Raw genomic sequence first — 20,428 nt, 5'->3', positions numbered from 1 at the left:
TGTACATGTTTCAATATTTAAATAATCATTTGAATAAACATTATTGAGTGTAATAATCATGGATATGTTTTAAATTAGTAAATTTTTGCTTTGATTTATTCAAACATTTAAGATAGTTATATATATGTGTGTGTGTGTGTGTATATACATATATATATATATATATATATATATATATGTGTGTGTGTGTATATATATATGTATATATATATGTGTGTGTGTATATATATATATATATGTATGTATATAAATATATATATATATATATATATATATATATATATATATATATATATATATATATATATATATATATATATATATATATATATATATATATATACACATATTAAAAATTACAACATTATTACAACATGTTATTTCTCTTTTCATTCATTTTCAACATTAACACATTTTCAAATATATGATAAACAAACACACATGCATACACCTTTCCACCTTATTCATAGTAATGAAGACACAGACAATTGGGTTTGATCTGTTTTTTTTTTATTATTATTTCTAGTTTATTTCTTACATTAGTATATTAATGCAAGGCAATTCAGGTTGTGTTTGTTCTACAGTCAGTGTCTAAAAATAGTACATTTCGAGATGTCACTATTGTACAACACATTAGTATTTCTTTGACAATAAATACTTGAATGTGTTTGTTGAAGATGAACACGAGGTGGTGGGGCCCAAAGTGATTTGTGGATGTGACAAATTTATTTGCGTCAGTTGGTTCAGTGTGTTAATTTTAACGAGTCAATTAAGCAAGCTATTTTAGATTCAGGACATGTAGCAATTTCGGTTTATTGCTTTATCAGCTCCAAAGCATTGGATGAATTTCAATAAATTAGACATAATACTTTGAAAGGTAGTTTGACTTCACTTTCAAAACACCCCACACACCAAACATTCCACATATAAAGCCTTAGATTCCTGTTGTTTATTTCAAATTTACCTCCAGTGACCATTTTTAAGACTATATTTAAAGCTTATAAAGTGCAGACATGCATTAACACTTAAAGCTTGTTTTTAAAAGTATTTATTCACTACAGGCAAAATCTACTGATTCCTCTAAAAATGTGCCACTCTCCCAACTATTTGTTTAGGACTGATACAAAGTTAGAGCTACAGCAACAAGCATACGAAGATTTTGCAACAGAGCCACTGATGACCCGAGTCATGTCCTCCACCATTATTAATAGAAACAGATACACCTTAAACTTATTGACCTTTTGGCGTGAGGCCAGTATTCTGCATTAGTCGGCATGTATGCCTCCTTAGGTCCTCAGCCTTTTGTAGAACACAGCTGCAACACTCAGGACAATAATACAAGCAAAGGCAAGGATCCCAACAGCCACACCAAGCCCCACAGCAGAGTCGTCCTCTTTTTCAGTAAGATAGGCCTGCTCCTTGGACTCGTTGGTGTCGCCTTTGGTAACAATCTCTGTGGAGGAGAGGGTGTAAGTCCTTGTCAAGCTCAGCGCAGCCGTTTCCTTAGTGTTTCTCCTTCTTCTGTTATTGCACTGCTTGAAGGTGCTGCAAGTGCTTTTTTCACAAAGCCTGGTTATGCAGTGGAGGTAGTAGGTAGACACAGTCTCATTCTGCTGCTCAATGAAGCGGAAGGCTGGAAAGTGGAAGCGGGCACTTTGACTGTCTCCATTCTCAATCATGGTAGTGAACCTATCCTTGGAACAGGGCACAAACAGGTTGAAGTAGCTGGAGTTTGAAGGCAGTGCAGAGATAGAGGCATAGCAACGGTCGAGCAGGATATTGTACTGCCCTGTCAAATTGGTGGCTTTGACCTCCACAAACACTTTGGTCCGCAGCTCAATCCCCAGGTCTGGAATGGCGAGTGGACTGGTGTAGGTGGAATCCCTGAACAGTTCCAAGCTCAAGGTGCTGATGAAACTCCCATTGTTGTCCTTGATTGCAATGGAGGAGGCAGACACATCAATCTGTGTGTTGTTGACAAGGTATTCTAGGGGATAGGCGCAGGAGTAGTAGTACTTCAGTTCAGCATTGTAAGTGATGGTCCCGGTTGTAGGATCAATGGACCGAACAACACCGCTGATGTTGACCGTCTGGATGTTGGAAAAATCGGAGAATACGCCTGTCCCGGCAGCACTGGTGGTCCTGAATATGCTTCCACAAGCGTGGGTCATGTTCAGAGGAAAATTGAAGCGGGCAACCGGTGGAGTCACAGACTCATCAAGGGTCGCTCTGCATTCTGGCCCAAACATGTGATTCAGGATCAGCAGGGTCTCATTGTAGCCAGTGTAGACGACGGGGCAGAGCTGAATTGCCAGGCCAATGGATGAAGTGCCGCACTGTACTGCGATGTCGGTGACCAGCGGTCGTCTTGCCTCTGCTCCACATTCGTTCAGCGTTAGCTGACTACTTTTTGCTATCATAGAGAGTAATAATAAAATGATCTTCATTGTCAGTCTTCAGCTTGGCCTCTGATTTGGAATCTTTGCTTGAAAAAAAAAAGTGTCTTGTGCTGAAGAGTGTTGGCTTGGCTGACACACAGCAGTTTGAAGTCTTCAGACCAATTTCAGGGGTCTTTATAGGTAAACGTGTCCTCTGGGATTGGCCCAAAACAAGGTCAAGCACCTTACTATTTGTAAGCAACTGTATTGTATTTAGTGGGGAAACCTCAAGCTTGGACCATTTCCTAAGGCCATAAGCTGAAACCTGAAGCAACTCAGTGTCTTGGAACACAAAAAATGTGTCCTTGTTCTTTTGTGGAGTGTGCCTTAAAATATTGGTTTTCATGACCCCCATAACCATAGCTTCATGAAGTAAGTGAACATAACACTGCATGGGATAAATTTCGCCATGGCGTACAATGCTTTAAAGGTTCCTCTATTCGGTTTGAACTCTGGCAGCTTTGGCAATGACCTAAATGGGATGCAACGGGACTGGGAGGGACACAGTGTCCCTTATATTTTACTGTCACGTCTTTGCTGAAAAAGCTTTAAGTCACCAACCTTATTTGAAAATGTTCATGGCCAGACCCCGATTGTGAATCTAAAATCAATTTTACATTAAAAGTAGTAATGCAAATGTGATTACTTGTAGGGAATAATTAAATATAAGATACTTTTAAGTCAATGGAAAGTGAAAAATCTGAAAATGTTTTACATTGCCATTCAGTTTACATTGTTTGAGCAGAGCAACCGCAGAGGACAACACACTGTTTTTTTGCTCTAGCAGTGTGTAAGAAAGACAGTTCTTGACTAGCTGGTGTTGTAAAATTACTGTCTGTTCGCCATTATTTTTCTTTCCACAGGTTTTGTGTGTTTAAAATAGCATGCCCTTTGTGAATGGTACAAAACCATTCTTTTGTCAATACACTAGAAATTCTATCCCTGAGTGTTGGAGGGGAGTAAGATTCAGTTTGGTGTCACACAAGACAGACACATCAGCTTACTATGTTATATATATATATTGGGCAGCTATTGTTGATAACTTACATTCACTGGGTCGTGATGAAAGGAAAAGATGATCCCCCAAGGTATTGTGATGGTAACGTAATCCAACCAGTAGCCACAGAGACAAAGATAGTAATTCCTTCTGTATCATGACAGACTGTAAAGGGCTTCAATAGCCTTACTCTAACACCGCTCCTGTTATTGTAAGCCAGTGCCTTATGTGATTTATGCCATATTAGTCCTCAGTATCTTGTAGATCTTGATCAGTTTTCTGACTACTAACATTAAATATGCGCGGTTTTAAAACCAGAGATGCCATCTTTAAGTTATTTGGAGAAAAAGTTTTTTCTTTCATTGCATAAATCAATCTATACAGTTTTCACAGATAGTCCAGTGGTTTTAGTTGCTACCTGTCACCCGTACGAATCCTGCCCCTCTTGTTATTCATCCTTGCTTCTATTTGTGCTTTTAATGTGATCTGTTTGAACAACACTGAAAACTGTCTTTTCTATGAAAAAACACAATTTTGCCAAAATAAGTCGACAATTACCCATTGAAATTCTTTCATTATTCACTGTATACCCCAAAGGCACTCAATTCTTCTCTGTCCGGACTTTGTTTCGGCCCACTCCCAGCTGGCTTTGGAAAAAAAATGACTCTCAACTCGTTCACGGCATAGCATCATCTAGGCATGGGGTGGTCTGCAGCTAATGTTGACTCCCACACCAATCAGAGGCACTCTCCATCTTCTGGCTAACTTCAGTGAAACAAACCTGATCGGCCCCTAGAAGGTGATAGAAAGAACCTACTCAAAGTCAAATACCTTCCCTTTACGAACTTTCTGTTCTGTTGTCTTTACTAAATGTATACTTAATGAAATCCAAATCTTTTAATGTGCCAGGTTAAAATGTATGAGTTTTTTTTGTCATACTATTCTGGACAACATCAGAGAAGACAGTTATCTGTAATATTATACAGTACATTCAAAAGCACATTTTTTCCAAGCTATCAATCAGACCCAACACGCGCTCATTCATATACACCCTTCATTCTATGAATCAGTCAATTGTGTTTTTGATGGTTATCAGTGGCTCTGACAGAGTCTGTTTGTGATCTTTGTGCTCCCGTCTTCATGCCGTGAAAGTCCCTCTGTTAATTTATAGGGGTACACCACTGGACGACTGGGTTACAAGGGTGGCGAGGGAGGGTCACGGCCCTCCCTCCAACCCGTTTCCTTCCCTCTGCTCTGACTTTGTGATTGACGACCAGCATCCAGATCTCTGCTGTGCTGAGGAGACGTGGAAGCCGAAACTATAAGACGGGCAGAAAAACGAGGTGCAATTTCTGCTGGGAGAAAGAAGTTATGGCCCAGTGTTGCACATTTACTGCTAGGGTCACGACCAAACGACTCTCTGTTATGGTTGGGTCTTCTTAGTTGTTTTGTCCTGCGGCCAGCGGCGACAAGGTGCTGATAGAGGAAATAAAGTGATGTGACTGTCAGCAACACTGTACAGGGAACCCAAGCTGAGCGTTAATCTATCGCTGAGCAGAGCTGCTGTTGTTTGGAGCTGTCTGAGCTGCTGCAGGACAGACAGCCAAGGACAGCTCTCCCACAATGTAATTTATCTTTTGCTTGGTAACCCTTTTCTACTACTGGTCGGCTGGAGCCTCTCTCAGCTGTCATAGAGTTCCCAGTTCACCTCACATGCATGTTTTTGGACTGTGGGGGGAAGCCGGACAACCCGGAGAGAACCCACGCAGGCACAGAGAGAACATGCAAACTCCACACATAAAGGTTCAAGGCCCAGAATCGAACCCACGACTGTCATGTGATGGAGAAGCTCATGGCAAAATCGGGTAAACGACGGATGCTCTAGTGAGTTTGAATTCTGAATTGGTTTCCCCATGGCAATAATGAATAAAGAATTAATAAAGGAGATAAGACAACAGATAAATGAAAAAAAATGTACCCAGTGAACTTGAAGTAATGCAAACAAATTGGTCTCTACAGCAATTTAAACAACACTTTTTCAATTTTTTTTTACACTAAAAATACTGTAAACTTCTTATCGAGGTACACACAAGACACAATACATCAGTACACTATTGTATAGGGAATTTTAGCCTTGTTTAAAAAAAAAAAGAAATATTTCAAATTTTTCAAATTATAACTCTTTTAACAATGGTATTTCTGTAGAGATGCAAGTCTTCTGACACCTTTTCAGGCGTGCACACGCACACAGATGCACACTGTGCGAAAAAAGCACGGCCCAGCGTTAATTACTTGCTCTCTTCGTGGGCCACTTCCTCCGCTGCCGGCAAGCTGCTGGCTGGCTTGCCATTATAGGCCCGACCTGGTTCACACCAGATAATATATCACCCTGTAAAGCTAGCCGTCGTACAGGTCGACCCAGCACCCAGTTGTTATGCTAAGGAAATGAAATGTCACATTCGAAGCGTGTTAATGCTCAGATGTGCGATGTTACCGGATGTTTTCAAGCAAAAATATTCTCTATAATTTAATTGTCTGGATAAAAAAATAAAAAAATAATTCATCATTTAAGAATAAATAGCTTGTAAATGTGCTTAATTTTTGGAATATATGAATATTCCATATGCATATGCATATATACATACATATATATATATATATATATATATATATATATAATATATGTGTACATATATGTATATATATAATATATGTGTACATATATGTATATATATAATATATGTGTACATATATGTATATATATAATATATGTGTACATATATGTATGTATATATATATGTATATATGTATGTATATATATAATATATGTGTACATATATGTATGTATATACATATATGTATATATGTATATATATATGTATATATATATATATATATGTATATATATATATATATGTATATATATATGTATATATATATATATATATATATATATGTATATATATATATATATATATATATATATATACATATATATATATATATATGTGTGTATATATATATATATGTATATATATATATATATATATATATACATATATATATATATGTGTGTATATATATATATATATATGTGTGTATATATATATATATATATATGTATATATATATATATATATATATATATATATATATATATATATATATATATATATATATATATATATATACATATATATAACTAACACCTCCTGTGTTTGCAAGGGAAAAAAAAGAAAAAAGACAAAAAAATGAACCAGGTCAAGACTGTGGTGACAACACAGCCAACTTTCCTTGGTGGTAACGTGAGCCGTCAAAACTGAAACCTGAACCTCTCCTTTGTTCAGGCACCTATGATTCTCTGTGACTTCAAGGTCTAAAATCAGGAGTGTCGAATTAAATTCTTACTGGATAATTTCTACCAACCTGTAAATTTTGGTCTTGGAACGTTTTTGTTCATATTGCACATGTGTATTTTGATGTCTATTTTTGGATGTCCATTGTTTCTGCTCACTGTGCTCATGCTGGGGTCAGAGGTTTATTTTTGCTTGAAGACAATGCTGAAGAGTCTTCTTTGTATATAGAAAGAAGTTCATTTACAGCCTGCTTTTCTTTGAAACGCCCTGGAAAGAACCCAAGAGTTACTTTCTGCCACAGATTCAGGTGAAAAGTTTTGCATTGCAAACTAATGTTCCCAAGTAGTTGTTGTTGTGTTTTTTTACACCTGCAAACATCCTGCATTTTGTTTGATCATTTGTTTAAAAAAAATGATGCACACTTATCATCTCATTATTTTTTATTATCTTATCTTACAGATGGCAATTTGTCTTTTTTCAAGCTGACTATTCCATACTGTCACTTGATATGCCTTATATCCTTATACATGTTTAGCCCTCTGTTTACCTGGGTGGGCTTGTTGTTAATAGCAGCCATCTACTTACCCTTTGTGAAATGACATGGGACTGATCTCCACGACTGTATTTTAGCGCACACTTTCAAATGAGTAAAGAATGGAGACAGAGGCACAGAACATTGTTTACGTTGAATGGCAAACAATGCATGCGTCCATCCATACGTAACTCATATTAAATACCAGTGGCTTTTAAATCCAATAGTAATTTTTTGTTGCGCTCCACACAGGCTTGAATTGTTCCTGCCTTTCTTTTTTCCAGTGACGCCTGTTGGTGCGTTTGTCTTTCATGTTTTATGTGGACGCGCGTACCGACGCGAACGTGCACGCACGCGCGCACGCCGTACACGGGTGCACGAACACACGCTGCGACTGTTACTCTTTCATGTGCACAAAGGGGCAACTGCAGGGACCAGCTGTTGAGAGCTAAGCAGTTGCTTTTTTCTGCTTTTCTGCTTGGTCACACACACGCTCACACGCACACACTCACACACACACAAATCCAAGACTGATGTATAAAGTGACATTGGATTTGACATCGCATGGGCTGCTCTTTGCCCAAGAGAGCCTGTGGCTGGGTGGGACAGGGGCTGAGTATGTCTACACTTTCATAAAAGAGGAAAAGAGAAAAGCTAAATAAACACACATATTTCTCCACGACCGTCGCGAATGTACGTCAAGCGTGAATGGGAGGGCTGCGGCTCGCGCCCCATTTTCGTGGGCAAGCCGCTTTCGCGTCCGGTGTGAATCCAACGTAAGCCTTTTGGTCCCTTTTACTAACCCGTTGTCGGCCCCTCTGGCCAATTGTCCAATACTTTACATTGTGGGGTTAAAGCTGCCTTGAAATGCAAAATAACATAATTTTACACATGCAATTCAAAACGCGATTAATCGCCGTTAACTATGAAGATTCTGCGATTAATCGCGATTAAAGAAATTAATCGTTTGACAGCACTAATACACACACACATATACATATATATATATATATATAAGTGATTCTAATCACAAGAGCATTCCGTCTCACGATGGTCCTCCTCCTGTTGCCCACTCATCCCCTTACTTCAGTTTCAACCTTTTCAAATTCGTGGCCCTCTGCTTCCTTGTCTCCCCCAACCAACCCCCCCACCGATGTTTCCAACTCTTTTTCCTCTCGCCTCTGTCCATCTTCTCCTCCCGTCCTCTCCTCTGGCTCGCCCTCCCTCTTTCTCCCCACCTCCTCTGCCGGTTGTCACTCTGAAGTCTGCTGCCGTCACCTGCTGGCCCTGCCCCCGCCCGCTCCACACAAACAGTTTAAAGTTACACCAGATGTGGACCCTCGCTGTTTCGGGGAGACTGATTGATTTTAGGCCTCGCCGCAACCCAGCTGCCGTATTTGTGAGCCGCTGGGCAAATGAGCCTCCCGCGCTCGCTGCCACTTGTATGTGCGCGCACTTGATATGTTTGCACAGGTTTATGAGAATTCAGCCCCCGACCGCCGCTACACCGAAGGAGAAGACATTTCTCGTCCGGGCAGCAACACCTGCAAAAAAGCAGCATTGGCCGTTTTTCTTTTTTTTTTTTTTTTGCATGGGGAATACTTTGAAGACATTGTCATTTAGTCATGCTAATCAGTCTGCTAAACCCCCAGGGTAGATACTCATTCAACATTTTTCTTTTGATTTATCTTTGGAATGTTGCAAGTGGAGCCGAGACACATCTGGCGTCCTTGTGGTTGCGCGCGTGCATGCGTGTGTGTGTGTGTATGTGTGTGTGTGTGTGCATGCGCGTCTCCAAAATCTAACCCTTCCGTTTTGTCATGTAGGTCTATTTTGTTTTTCCTACACACGCGAATCAAAAGCGATTCTTTATTGGAATTGCCACATATTTACATGAGCGGTCGACACCCTTTGTGGCATCACTAAGGACCGATTTCCTGAACTGTAATAGTAATAAATAATAGTAAATGCTCTTTATACTCAATCTCTTTTTGTCTCTGCGCAAACTGGAGCCACAAAGCCTCAAAGGTATAGTTGTTCCTGTCTGTTAATGTGTTACCTTTTCGACTTTTCCGTTTCTTCGCCCTTCCACTCGACTCTTAACTCACTTAAGTCACTTTTCCCACATTGTCAGCCCGTTAGCTCTGACAGTTTTGGTGAGACCAAGAATGTGAGGAATCTATCAATGTTAAGCAACAAACATCCTGACAGGTACAGAGCTCCCCTTTCCCCCCAAACCTCCCTGTCTTGTGTGAATAAATGGGAAATGTGCAGGAATGCGCGCGCGCGTGTGTGTGTGTTCTCTGTCACACACACATACGCATGTGAGCGGGAGAGTGTGTGTGTTTGACTGAGCGTGAGCGTCGGGTCTCCTGGGCCGAGCCATAACAGTGATGGATGGGCCGTGTGTTGGAGGCCCTTATTATTTGTTATGTGAGCGGGTGTGTGTGACTGGGCCGGGGGGGCCATACACCTGCTGCGCGTCCAGAGGTCCCCCGGCGAGCTCCAGAGAACAGCTGGACGCATTGATTTAGCGAGTCGCTCGGCGGGGCTGCAGGAACGAATCAAGCAACAGCTAATAAAACCCGGGGTCTTTATGGCGGCTACTCCGCTTTGCCCCGTCGGAGAAAAACAACTGGCGACATCATGTGTTTTTCTAACGCCCGCCGCCGCGCTAAATGAAGCCCGGGGCTAAGGTGTCGCTCCTGGACGCTTGCGCGCAGCTCGCGGCTTAATGTCTGGCTTTTTAATGCGGCGGCCGTAATCGATGCTGCATGGTGCTGGGGTGCAAGTGCGCTCGTATTAGTGAAAGAGTGCATTTTCATATGTGCCTATGAGGACGTTTGTTGGCGAACGTGCACACCAGTGCCTTAACTCAATTAATAGACCATAGCGTATTTACACATTGGCGCGTTTTTCCAAAGAACGAGACCGCGCGGCCATTCTCACGCGCTCTTTCTCAGCTATGCTAGCCGGCTTTCTTTGAACGTCGCATCATGCAGACCAGCGGCTGCAGCTGTGTTGCGCATCTCCATGTTGGCAGACGACACACTGGCTCCATTGTGAATCTATTGTCAGGCTTTTTTTTTTTTTTTTTTATCGTGCAGGACTGAGCCAGCGAACACAGGCGAGCAGATTAGCTGATGTTTTGGGGGGGGGTGCGGGGGGGGGGGGGGTTTGGCTTTCTTTTTTGGAGCTGCGGAATTGTCACATTTCTCAAGTTGGCGCAGACTCGCAGTTAAGTGTGACGGTTTGGTGGAGGTTTGAAAAAAAATGACAAATAAACGCATAAAAAAGTGCTACTAAGAATTACAAAAGAAAAACATATTTGTCCAACTGAGGAAATTCTCAGCTGCAACCACAAATTGTTCTGAACTGTGACATCTCTAGTGGGCCAACCCATTCTATTTACACTGTTGTTGTTTTTAGCATCCTTAAAATATTATTACACATAGAATACCTGTTTGCTTACTTGTGAAATGTTAGAGTCTTTAACGTTGTCTTATAGTCACCAGTTAAAACAAACATCAAGAGCAGCAGAATGAAAGCCACGCTGCCTCAAGCTCTAAATGGTGCCCTCTGCAGGTGACCGAGGACACTTGTGACTTTGGTTTCCATCGAAATAGTAGGAACACGGAACCCGGTTCACCTGAAAGCACCAAGTTTCCTAAACTCTTGGACGGTGCAGAGGAAACACAAGACCTTGGGTTTTATGAGAGCACTGAAAATGACACACTTGGTTCTCTTATTCGTTGGGCTACTCCATGGTACCCATTCTGAGGCAGAACCTGCAAAAGCTGGATTAGTATTTCCTCATAAAAGGGATCGGCTACAATAACTAACAGGATAAAGGTCTTGGGCACCAATGAAGGCAGTAAAGACTCAGTCGATGTGATGTACTTAGCTTTTATAAACACAAACCAGTGTCGGCGAGCTGTACGGGGGAGGCGGCGACCTTGACCAAGCGGCGGCAGAGGCGGATGGAAGCAGGTGCCACAATGCAACGCGCACACTGAGGTGACACGGTGTCACCGTGACGGCCTCCTCGGCGAGCCCAGCTGCGATGCCGCGGCTCACGACGTGAAGCGCCACCACTTAGCATCACGCCGACGAGTCCGATGACAAACCGGCGAGTCCCAAAGCCCGGTGGTTTCACCGCGGAGCTCCCGAGGCTTTCCTGGCCCCCGCTATAAATACACCCCCGACGATAAATTCCTGGTTCGGAAGCAGAGGAAAGGTGAGGCGCGCGGGGTGCTTTTATCTCCCGCGAGCGGCCTCCTGGTTATTTAAGGTATTTACAGCAGCGGCTCGCCCCCCCGGGCTCACGGGGCACCTGAAGCCGTCGGTAATAAACTCGGATTCAATAAGCGAGGCGAAACGCCGGGGTTGAGGGGATTACCTTTGACATTGTAGTCGCCGCCCGCCTCTTCCACGCCGGGATATCCGTTTCAGGAATCCCGCAAGGCCCGAGCCAGGACTGTAAAATCCCAAAGCTGACATCAGGTGTTAAAGCCATCAGCTGTGCAACACATGCACGCACGCACGCACACTCGCGAACATACATACATACATACATACATACATACAGTATGTACATGCACAGAGTGCTGGAACTCTCGGGGTCTATTCACACCACGTGTCTGCCGGTACATTGCGCCACAGAGTTGAAACTCTGCGTTTAGTCTTTACCCACCTGTGTAATGGAACCTCCTTGGTCAGCGTCAGACACAGTTGAAGATGAAGACGGATGTGACGGGCGCTGCCACTCACCTGCTCTTTACAGTCACTCCTGTAAACACGCAGGAGCCTCGCCCGTCTGAGGAGGCTAGCGCAGAGTCTGGTGCCCCCACAGAAACACTTAAACATTGTCTTTCTCAAAACATGAAGATTTGTGACAGTTGTGTCCCTTGGGTTTTTGTTTTCATACTTTACAACATGCTTACGTTTCCTCTATTTCATTTAAAAGGTGCTTTGTAAGTAACTCTCATCTGTCCTTGACAGGTCAAGTAGCAGACATCACATAATAACTCACATAATAATAATATTTTTTTATAGGCATGGTGATTTCATCAGTATGTCTCATTATTTTTTACTTTCAAACAATCTGCAGTCATGCTTTTTCTGCTGCTCAAAATTGAATCTATTTATTTATTTATTTTTACAAAACATGAAACAAGATATAGAAAGTCAAATACTTTATTTTCAAGAACTTTTAACACAGTGGGAAAGATCGTTATACATAAACGAGAAAATAAAGAGTTTTAAAACAAAATATGACTAATAGAAACAAATTGTTAGGCCCACTATAACATTGCACAAAAGAATACAAAACAAGCATTACAGAATTATCCATTCAGTTCTTCTGTCTGTAGGGTATTGACATATCAAACCCACTTCCAACGTTTAACACAAAATAAATGTCTCTCTCTGTACTCTGTACTGTACTGTACTCCACTTCTGTACTGTGGTTGGTTCAATACTATGTAGAACCAAACCCAAATATTTTTAAGTCTGGAACTGTCTTTCCAGTCCAGGTTCCCTGTGTTCCACCAGGTGGTCTACAGTCTGCCAGCTGGGCCTGCAGGCTGTTTTCACATGCGTGCGTTGCGCGTAAAGTTGTGACATCATCATAAAATACACCTTGAACTTTGACCCTCTCGCTCACGCCTCCACCATAGCCGGTGAATATAATCCACTTACCCATGTATAACTTGCGCGGCGGCCATAAATTGTTTTTGCAGGAATCTCTTTTCTGCGCCGTTATCTGTCAGTGAGCTGTCATCAGTCTGTGGACGATTCCATCAAAGAATCGTGGGTCAGCGGAGGCCGCGGAGAGACGTGCTGGTAAAATGGGACAAGGCTGCGCTGGAAGTACATTTTACTGTCTTAAAAAGTCTTCATCATTGTCAGATATGAGAAAAATAAAAGCGGAACCATGGAGACGAGAGGAGTGCGAAACCTCTTTAGTTTGCAAGCAGTTGCTCAGCTGTGCTTTCCAGCGGTGAAAAAAAGTCAGGTTTAAGTGTTTGAGGCAGCTCAATTTATGTTACTATGTAAATTCCAGGGACAATTTTGCATCATGGTGTCAAAAGTTGTTCTACAATTGTACAGTATGATGGCAAAAGTGTCTTGCCATCACTCTGGACATATGATGGTTTCAAACAGTCAGATTTTTTTGAGTTGCAGTGAAGCAGAACTGGAACTACATCGACTACCATCATGTAATGTGCTTTTCGTATCTTATGCAGATCTTGCTGGAGAATAAAACAAATGAGTTGTTGAAACTGCAGTTTCTTTAGCCAGTTTTAAAGGGTTCTTATCACAGCTAATTACAGATTTAATAAATGATTTTTTTTTTTTGGTCGTCTACTTCCAACAACAAACAAGGTTTGTTTGGTCAAGGAACTCCTAGTTTGAGCTGTGCAGGGCCTCACAAGACAAGTGTGACTCTTCCCTCCTCCCCTACGTGCTCCCTCCGTGGTTCCACCCCAGAACAGCCCACTCCCTTGTGATTGGCCAGCCATTCACTGCTGGCATTAGCTATAGCGGGGAAGATTACTACTAGCTCTCGCGCAGTGACGCCGTGCCCACATTTCGGGGAAGAATCAGCAGAGGCGATAGCATGATAATCAGCTCAATTTGTGACATAGAAAGTGTCATGTTCTCATTTTTCCTACTTGGTGTGTCAGTTGGCATGCCAGTTACAAAAAAACACATTTAAAAGAGCTGAAAATGTCCACTGTAGGTTGAAATGTGGAAGCGTTATCAGTCACGTCACATCATCACGATTTATCTTCTCAAATCAATATCATTTTATGTACATTGATATTATTTGATATCAATAGTTACTCTAGTGTACAAACCGCGTACAGAAGAGGCTCCTCCAGGCCTTCCTGCGTGCACGCCACAGGTCAGGACTGTAAATCCTTCAAAGCCGAAGGTCACGGCCGGACACAGCCGCGGCAATGTCCACGGCTTTTACGCCATTCACCTCCGACCCCTCGGCCTGTGAGGTCAGCCGGACCACACACCTCCTTGCAGCAGGTGAGCCCGGCGGGTGGAACCTCGTTACGTTTACGGGAGGCAGGTTGCGCCGAGAGGGAGCGATTGTTTCTCAGCACCTGTCCATGACAACGTGACAAAACAGCGGCGGGCGAAACCGACGCTTGCGCTGAAATTAGCACCTCTGGAACCTTTTCTCCCAGTTTTGGGTTGATGTGTTGATGGAATCCAGAGTCATTCGAAGCCAGCGCGGTGCTTGTGACGGCCATTCTCACCCTCGCAGGGGGGACTTTTGTACTAGTTGGCGCAGGTGGCAAAAGTATTCACATTAAGTACTCAAGTAAAAGTATGTATACTTGTGTCAAAAAAAAAGAAAGTAAAAGTACTGATACAGCTACTTTACTCAAGTAAAAATATGAAAGTACAGGTTCAGAAATGTACTTAAGTATAAATTAAAGTGTTTTTTTTATTTAATTACATAATCTCATAGTTATGACCAGTGAGCTATTATTGGATGATTTAATATGCTTTAATAACAATACCCAATGTTATTGTACTGAAAAAGCACAGAACAGGTACCCTAAAGCTGAAGTACTCTCAAATAATGTCTCTCTAAAATATGATCGACTTTTACATTGAACTACAAAACAGCATAAGTCAAATAGTTCCACTTCAAGCAACAAAAACTGTAATAGTTAGTGAATTACTTTTAACAGAATTTGTATTGTTCAAAGACTTTTAAACACAAAAGTAACAAGCATATTTTCCCCAGTGCAATGAGTAGAAAGTATACAAATATACAAATGTAGGGAGCAAACGTAAAAAGTCGTCCGAAAAAGAAAATTCTCAAGTAAAGTACAGATACCTGAAAAATCTATTGAAGTATATTACAAAGTAGTTGTACTTTGTCACTTCCCAACTCTGCTAGCTGGACATGGGTGCTGTCAAACGTGGCACTGGTGGGCGTCGGGTGATTCATGCTCGGTGCCCGTCGCTCCCACAGTACACACCCTGAGTTATTTGAGGGCTGTGTGTGTGTGTGTGTGAAGGGGGGGACTGCCAGACTGAAAATGAAGCAGGAAAAAACTTTTCACCGTGAATTATTCACAGGACACGACTCCGGGGGCCTCAGACGTCCCTTTACAGCCTGCTCGGCTCCCGGCTAACAGAACGCGTGTTATTCCCGTCCCAGAACAGCTAGCGCCGCTGGATCCAGTCGCCAAACGCATTTTTTTAGTATCACTCCGAGATGTCGCCACGGCTTCGTCTCAGCAACCCTCCCCCCCCCCCGAAAAGTTGTGCCGAAAGGCGTATACGAGCGGCGTGGAGGGTGGGAATTACGCTCGACTCCGCTCGTCGTCTGGCGAGGTCGCCGATGCGAGTCGCCATTTGGCAAAGCCATCAGGAGGAGCACTTTTACGTGTCTGACCTTCACGTGTCTACGTGCAGTAAATAAAAAAACCTCCCTGCTTTTCCGTGGACGAGACTCCACGGGGGAGACGCAGGCAAGCGGGGGCGGACGAAGGTGGAGAGGAGCGAAAGTCAATCTGGGAAAGTGTGTTTTTGTCGCATCCGTCACGCAGCGGGCGGCGCCGTCCTCCTCCGCGCGAGTCACGTTCACACGTATTTTTTCCCAACTGGAAAACCGCAGGGCAATCACTGTTGCGTTCAGGTGACGTGTATAATCTCCCTCTGACAGGTTGTCTGTTTCTCTCTTGCCTTTGTTTTCTTATGCGAGTGGCAACGTAAATCAGCTCCTGAACAGAAGCAGCGATGCAGGGATTTGAAAATGTCACAGTTTGATGATACCTCAATAAATAAAGTCCACAGTGCAACATATGATGAAATATGTTTAATATTTCTCAGTTCCTCTACAGCAGTGTGTGCTTATTGTTTCAGTCGGCTGAGCTGATAGGAACTGACTTCCCTTTGAGTTCCACAGCTGTAGCTAAAACGGTAACATTTTTTGGCCACAAGCTCCACAAAGCAACATCAAGATACCACGATGCTCCAAAACTGTCCAGAAATTAAATCTAACTTTTTGCATTAATGTTGTAACAATCACTGAGTGTGGACATTTGTTATTATAGATCACAAAAAACTGTCAAAGTTGACTTGTCATGACGACTTTGGCAGGGGTGGGCAAACTGTGGCCTGGGGACCATATGTGGCCCGTCAAGTTTATTAATCCGGGCTTGCAAACTTGAAGAAATTATATTAATAGTAAGTAAGTCATAAAATAACTGCATTCAAAAAGTTTGCCAACCCCTGGACTAGAGTAACCATGACGTTCTTAAGCTAGCATCCAAGCTATCTTAAAGTCACCCAGCTGTACCCATGGTGGTACATTTTAATCAGACATTGTTGTTGTGTGTGTTTGGCTTCTCATGGTGAATCGCGCTGGATCGTGTGCAAAAAATGGTCATGTCAGTGGAAAAGATGATGAAGTGAGAGGTTCTGGTGTCTCGTCAGATCAGCTTCTAATAGTTCCAATGAACAGCATGGCTGCTTATAATCTCTTCGCTTCATCAGAAAAGAGTTTAAAGATGTGAACTCCAAACTAATTAAGAAGTCACAGTTCAGACATTCCTCGCTCTCACGGTCGGCGCCCCCTGCATCAAGCGTTTCCTTTCCTCGTGCTTGACACGTGAGCGAAACGCAGCGTTGAGTTGCAGCTTTTAAAAAAAAAGAAGGGCTTTTAACCTTTTGGACCTTTGGCCCAGGAAGCACGTCTCGGTGTCGCCAAGCGTTTGAGCGCGCGGGTCGACAGAAAACAAACGTTAGTGCCAATGAAAATGTAAATCAGAGAAACTTGGTGAAAGCTGCCCGCGCCCTGGGGAAAGGGAGGGAGTGAGGGAGGGAAGCAGGGAGGGGCGGAGCAGGGAAAAGGTTGCCATTCAAAAATCCCAGAATCCTTCCAGCTACGACTCCAGGCCGCAAGTCACCAATGCCTGTTAACGATCAGCTGTCAGTGGACACGTCTCTTTAAACCGCTAGGTCGATGCAGGCCGTAGTTCACTTTGGCGAATTATAAATCGAAAATAAATAATCAGTGTTTTAATTATTGAAGAGAAATATATATTGAAAAAAAACTATTTCCATTAATTGAATTCATTGTGATTTTATTTATGCGGCTGGCGTACACTAGTTACTAAAGCTTTGATATGAAATTTCAGAAAGCGCCAAAAATGTGCTAAAAGCATTACAGGTGAACTTAATTTAACCGTCTCTTTAATCACAGACACAAGGGTCTGATCCATTAATCAGCCAATAAATGTCCTGCTTCAGCGGAAGCAGTTGTTTAAACAGTCCTCTTCTTCATTGCACATTCACATTTTGAATTATATAATATCACTGTAGCATCAACGTTTAGATTTTGTTTTTCTCAAAAAGTCAAACATCGCTAACTTTTTGTGAGTTGCGCACGCAATGTGTGTTTGTAGTTTTTGGCTAGTTTTCTTTAAGGGTCGGCGCAACGTTATATTGTCATACAAACCACAGCTAGCCGTCGATCCGGCAGCTGTTGTGATCTCAGTGAAAGCGCTAGATAATGTGGTGAAGAAAGGGATTTTGTTGTCCAGCGGCGTCGCGCAGTTTACGATTGTAACTCTGTTACTGGAGAGCACTTGCAGCATTTTCGGGATCGTATGATTTTCCATTTATTTATTGCTGACCGTATACGATTTGGGTTTAGGGTTACCTGAAATGTGTTCATTGTGTCACATACGCTTCAGCAGCCGTTAAATCTTGCGTGTGTGTGTGTGTGTGTGTGTGTGTGTGTGTGTGTGTGTGTGTGTGTGTGTGTGTGTGTGTGTGTGTGTGTGTGTGTGTGTGCGCGCGCAGATACGGTTACACAGCCTAGGAGCCGTTGCGCCCCTCAGCTATAAATTGCCCCCGCCACGCTGACATGCGGCTCTCTTTTTTGCAGCATAAACACCCGATCAGTCAGCGCAGACGCTTCGCCGTAGATGGAACGGATCCCGGTTTAATCTCTCCCCAGACGCAGCGCCACTTACCTCCTGTCGTCTGCGCCGCCGCCGCCGTTTTGGCAAAGCCGCGTGCTCGGTGCAGCCGTCCACTTAGCGGAGTCGCTAATTCCTCCTGGGTGCAGGTGGAGGGAAAGCACCTCGCGAGTTAAACTGTGACGTCAGCGGAGACCTTTGTTAGACTCGATTTGACTTGATAAAAACTTGAATGCACTGCTACTCCCTTTTCTTTTTCTCGAAGGCTCTTTGGTCTGACCTTGGCGGCCCCTAGTGGTAGCATGATAAGATATAAAAAAAATTAAAAAAAATCCCTTAATTTTTTTTTTTTTTTTTTTTTTTAAACAATCTGAGTCACTGTCTCCCGGAATCCCACAGAAATGAGAAAACATTTTCTGTCTCTGTTTTGGAAAAGTTTTACACTAAAGCACACAGTTCTGCAAATCATCTCTTTCTGAGACTAGCTAGGCTTCTCTTATAGTAAGAAACAAAACCCCAGCATTTTAGCAGGAGGTTTCACAAAACAGAGGGATAAATATGCTGCTTTCTGGAAATCTGTATTTTAAAATTTCTTTTATATTTTTATTTTCTTTCCGGGGATGATTAAGAATACAGGCCGACGCTCCGCTTTAATTGGGATAGAAAAAAGGATCTGCAATGAGATCTAAGATTGCAGCATGAAGTCCAAGCATCGGAATCAGAATCACAGAATCACAGTCTCTCTTATATGATCACTCACTGTAAGTGTGTGATGGGTTTTTCACTACTTGCGTGTGCATGACTTCATAGAGTTTACCAGTATGTGTCGCATTTGTAGTGACACTTCAGTTAGACTCACAGTAACCCTTCTGAAACTTCACACTCACGCATTTTTTTTTCGAAAAGATAGATAGATAGATGGATAGATGGATAGATATATGCTTTATTCGTGCCAGTGCAAAATTTAGACATCCAGTAGCTTAAATACCCACACATCTTACACACATCAACACTCACAAGCACCTGAAATGAAAGGTAATGATGAATAGCCTCGCAACCTCCCAAAACCGGGTTCTTCTGTCTTCTTCGCTCTCGTTGCTCTGAGGTCTGTCATTCAACCTGCTCTCTCCTCCATGTGTGCGCCCGCAAAGCCGGCCGTAATGTGCTTAAAGGAGTGAGATTTCACTTGGCACACTGACAGCGTTCATCCGCGGGAGCTTTTCCCTTTGTTGCCGCTGCCAGGTGGAGGAAGATATACCAGAGAGACAAAGCTCAGGGATCTGTGAGCTTAGGTTGGGTGGGGTGGGGGTGGTGGGACACACACACACACACAAAAAAAACAAAAAAACAAATGGGCCGTCAACCCTCCTAAACCCTCCCACCACCTCTCCTCCGCACTTGGTCATCGGGCTCAGATCCTCCGCGCTCCCTCCGCCACCCTAAATTTAGTCGCCACTATTTGAGGCGACCACCCTGCGCCGGACCTCCCCAGCTCCTGTGGTATTCCCGCTTGATTGGTCTTTGTCAGGGACAGCAGCACGAGCGGCGAGCTGGCGCAGACATCTCGCGGCGAGAGGGAAAATGTCCTGATAAGCCGTGAACAATGTCATTAACGCATTAATGATCCCCGCTGGAAACTTGATGTAGGTCTCCGAAGTGTCTTTCGAGGCCCAGCACGTAAGATTTAGAACAGTCGAATAGGAAAGGGGGTGGGGTTTGGGGGGGGGGGGGGGGGGTTCACTGGAGAAACAGTTTAAATAAATAAGAAGTGGCTTCATTTTTATATAGTAGCAGGATACCAGGTCAGCGTTGCTTTCGTGTCTTTCCATGATGGCCTGCACTTTAGTGACGTAAAGGAGCTGAGAACCTGTCGCAAAGCTACTCACATGTACTGCTTTCCCATTTCCCATGACTATATGTGGTTAGTTGTGTCAACCTGGCAACCAGTGAGACACAACAGTGAGGTGAGAGAGAGTGAGACACAGGCAGACTGACAAGACGGCTGTAAATATCACTTGTTGGACGGAGAAAGACTGTGATTTAAGACCATACAAATTGCTTACTGAATTAAACATTTTCAGCAATACATATATGTATATGTATATGTATATATATACATATATATATATATATATATATGT

The 20,428-nt window shown here is 42.8% G+C and overlaps 1 protein-coding gene and 1 long non-coding RNA gene across 2 annotated transcripts in view; one reads left to right on the top strand and one right to left on the bottom strand.

Annotated features, from left to right (window-relative positions):
* The window catches only part of LOC142891394 (uncharacterized), a 90,836-nt gene that overhangs the window by 43,430 nt on the left and 26,978 nt on the right, over window positions 1-20,428 (top strand). The gene's annotated exons all lie outside the window — the stretch shown is intronic.
* LOC142891290 (zona pellucida-like domain-containing protein 1) lies at window positions 496-2,531 on the bottom strand. Its single transcript, XM_076030697.1, has one exon. The coding sequence runs from the start codon at window positions 2,445-2,447 to the stop codon at window positions 1,287-1,289; it is 1,161 nt and encodes a 386-aa protein (XP_075886812.1). The 5' UTR covers window positions 2,448-2,531; the 3' UTR covers window positions 496-1,286.

The sequence above is a fragment of the Nelusetta ayraudi genome, unplaced genomic scaffold, assembly GCF_046127955.1.
Source record: "Nelusetta ayraudi isolate G7.1 ecotype Tasmania unplaced genomic scaffold, CSIRO-AGI_Nayr_v1 ptg000031l, whole genome shotgun sequence".
Lineage (NCBI taxonomy): Eukaryota > Metazoa > Chordata > Actinopteri > Tetraodontiformes > Monacanthidae > Nelusetta > Nelusetta ayraudi.
This window is presented reverse-complemented; position numbering and strand designations above follow the sequence as displayed.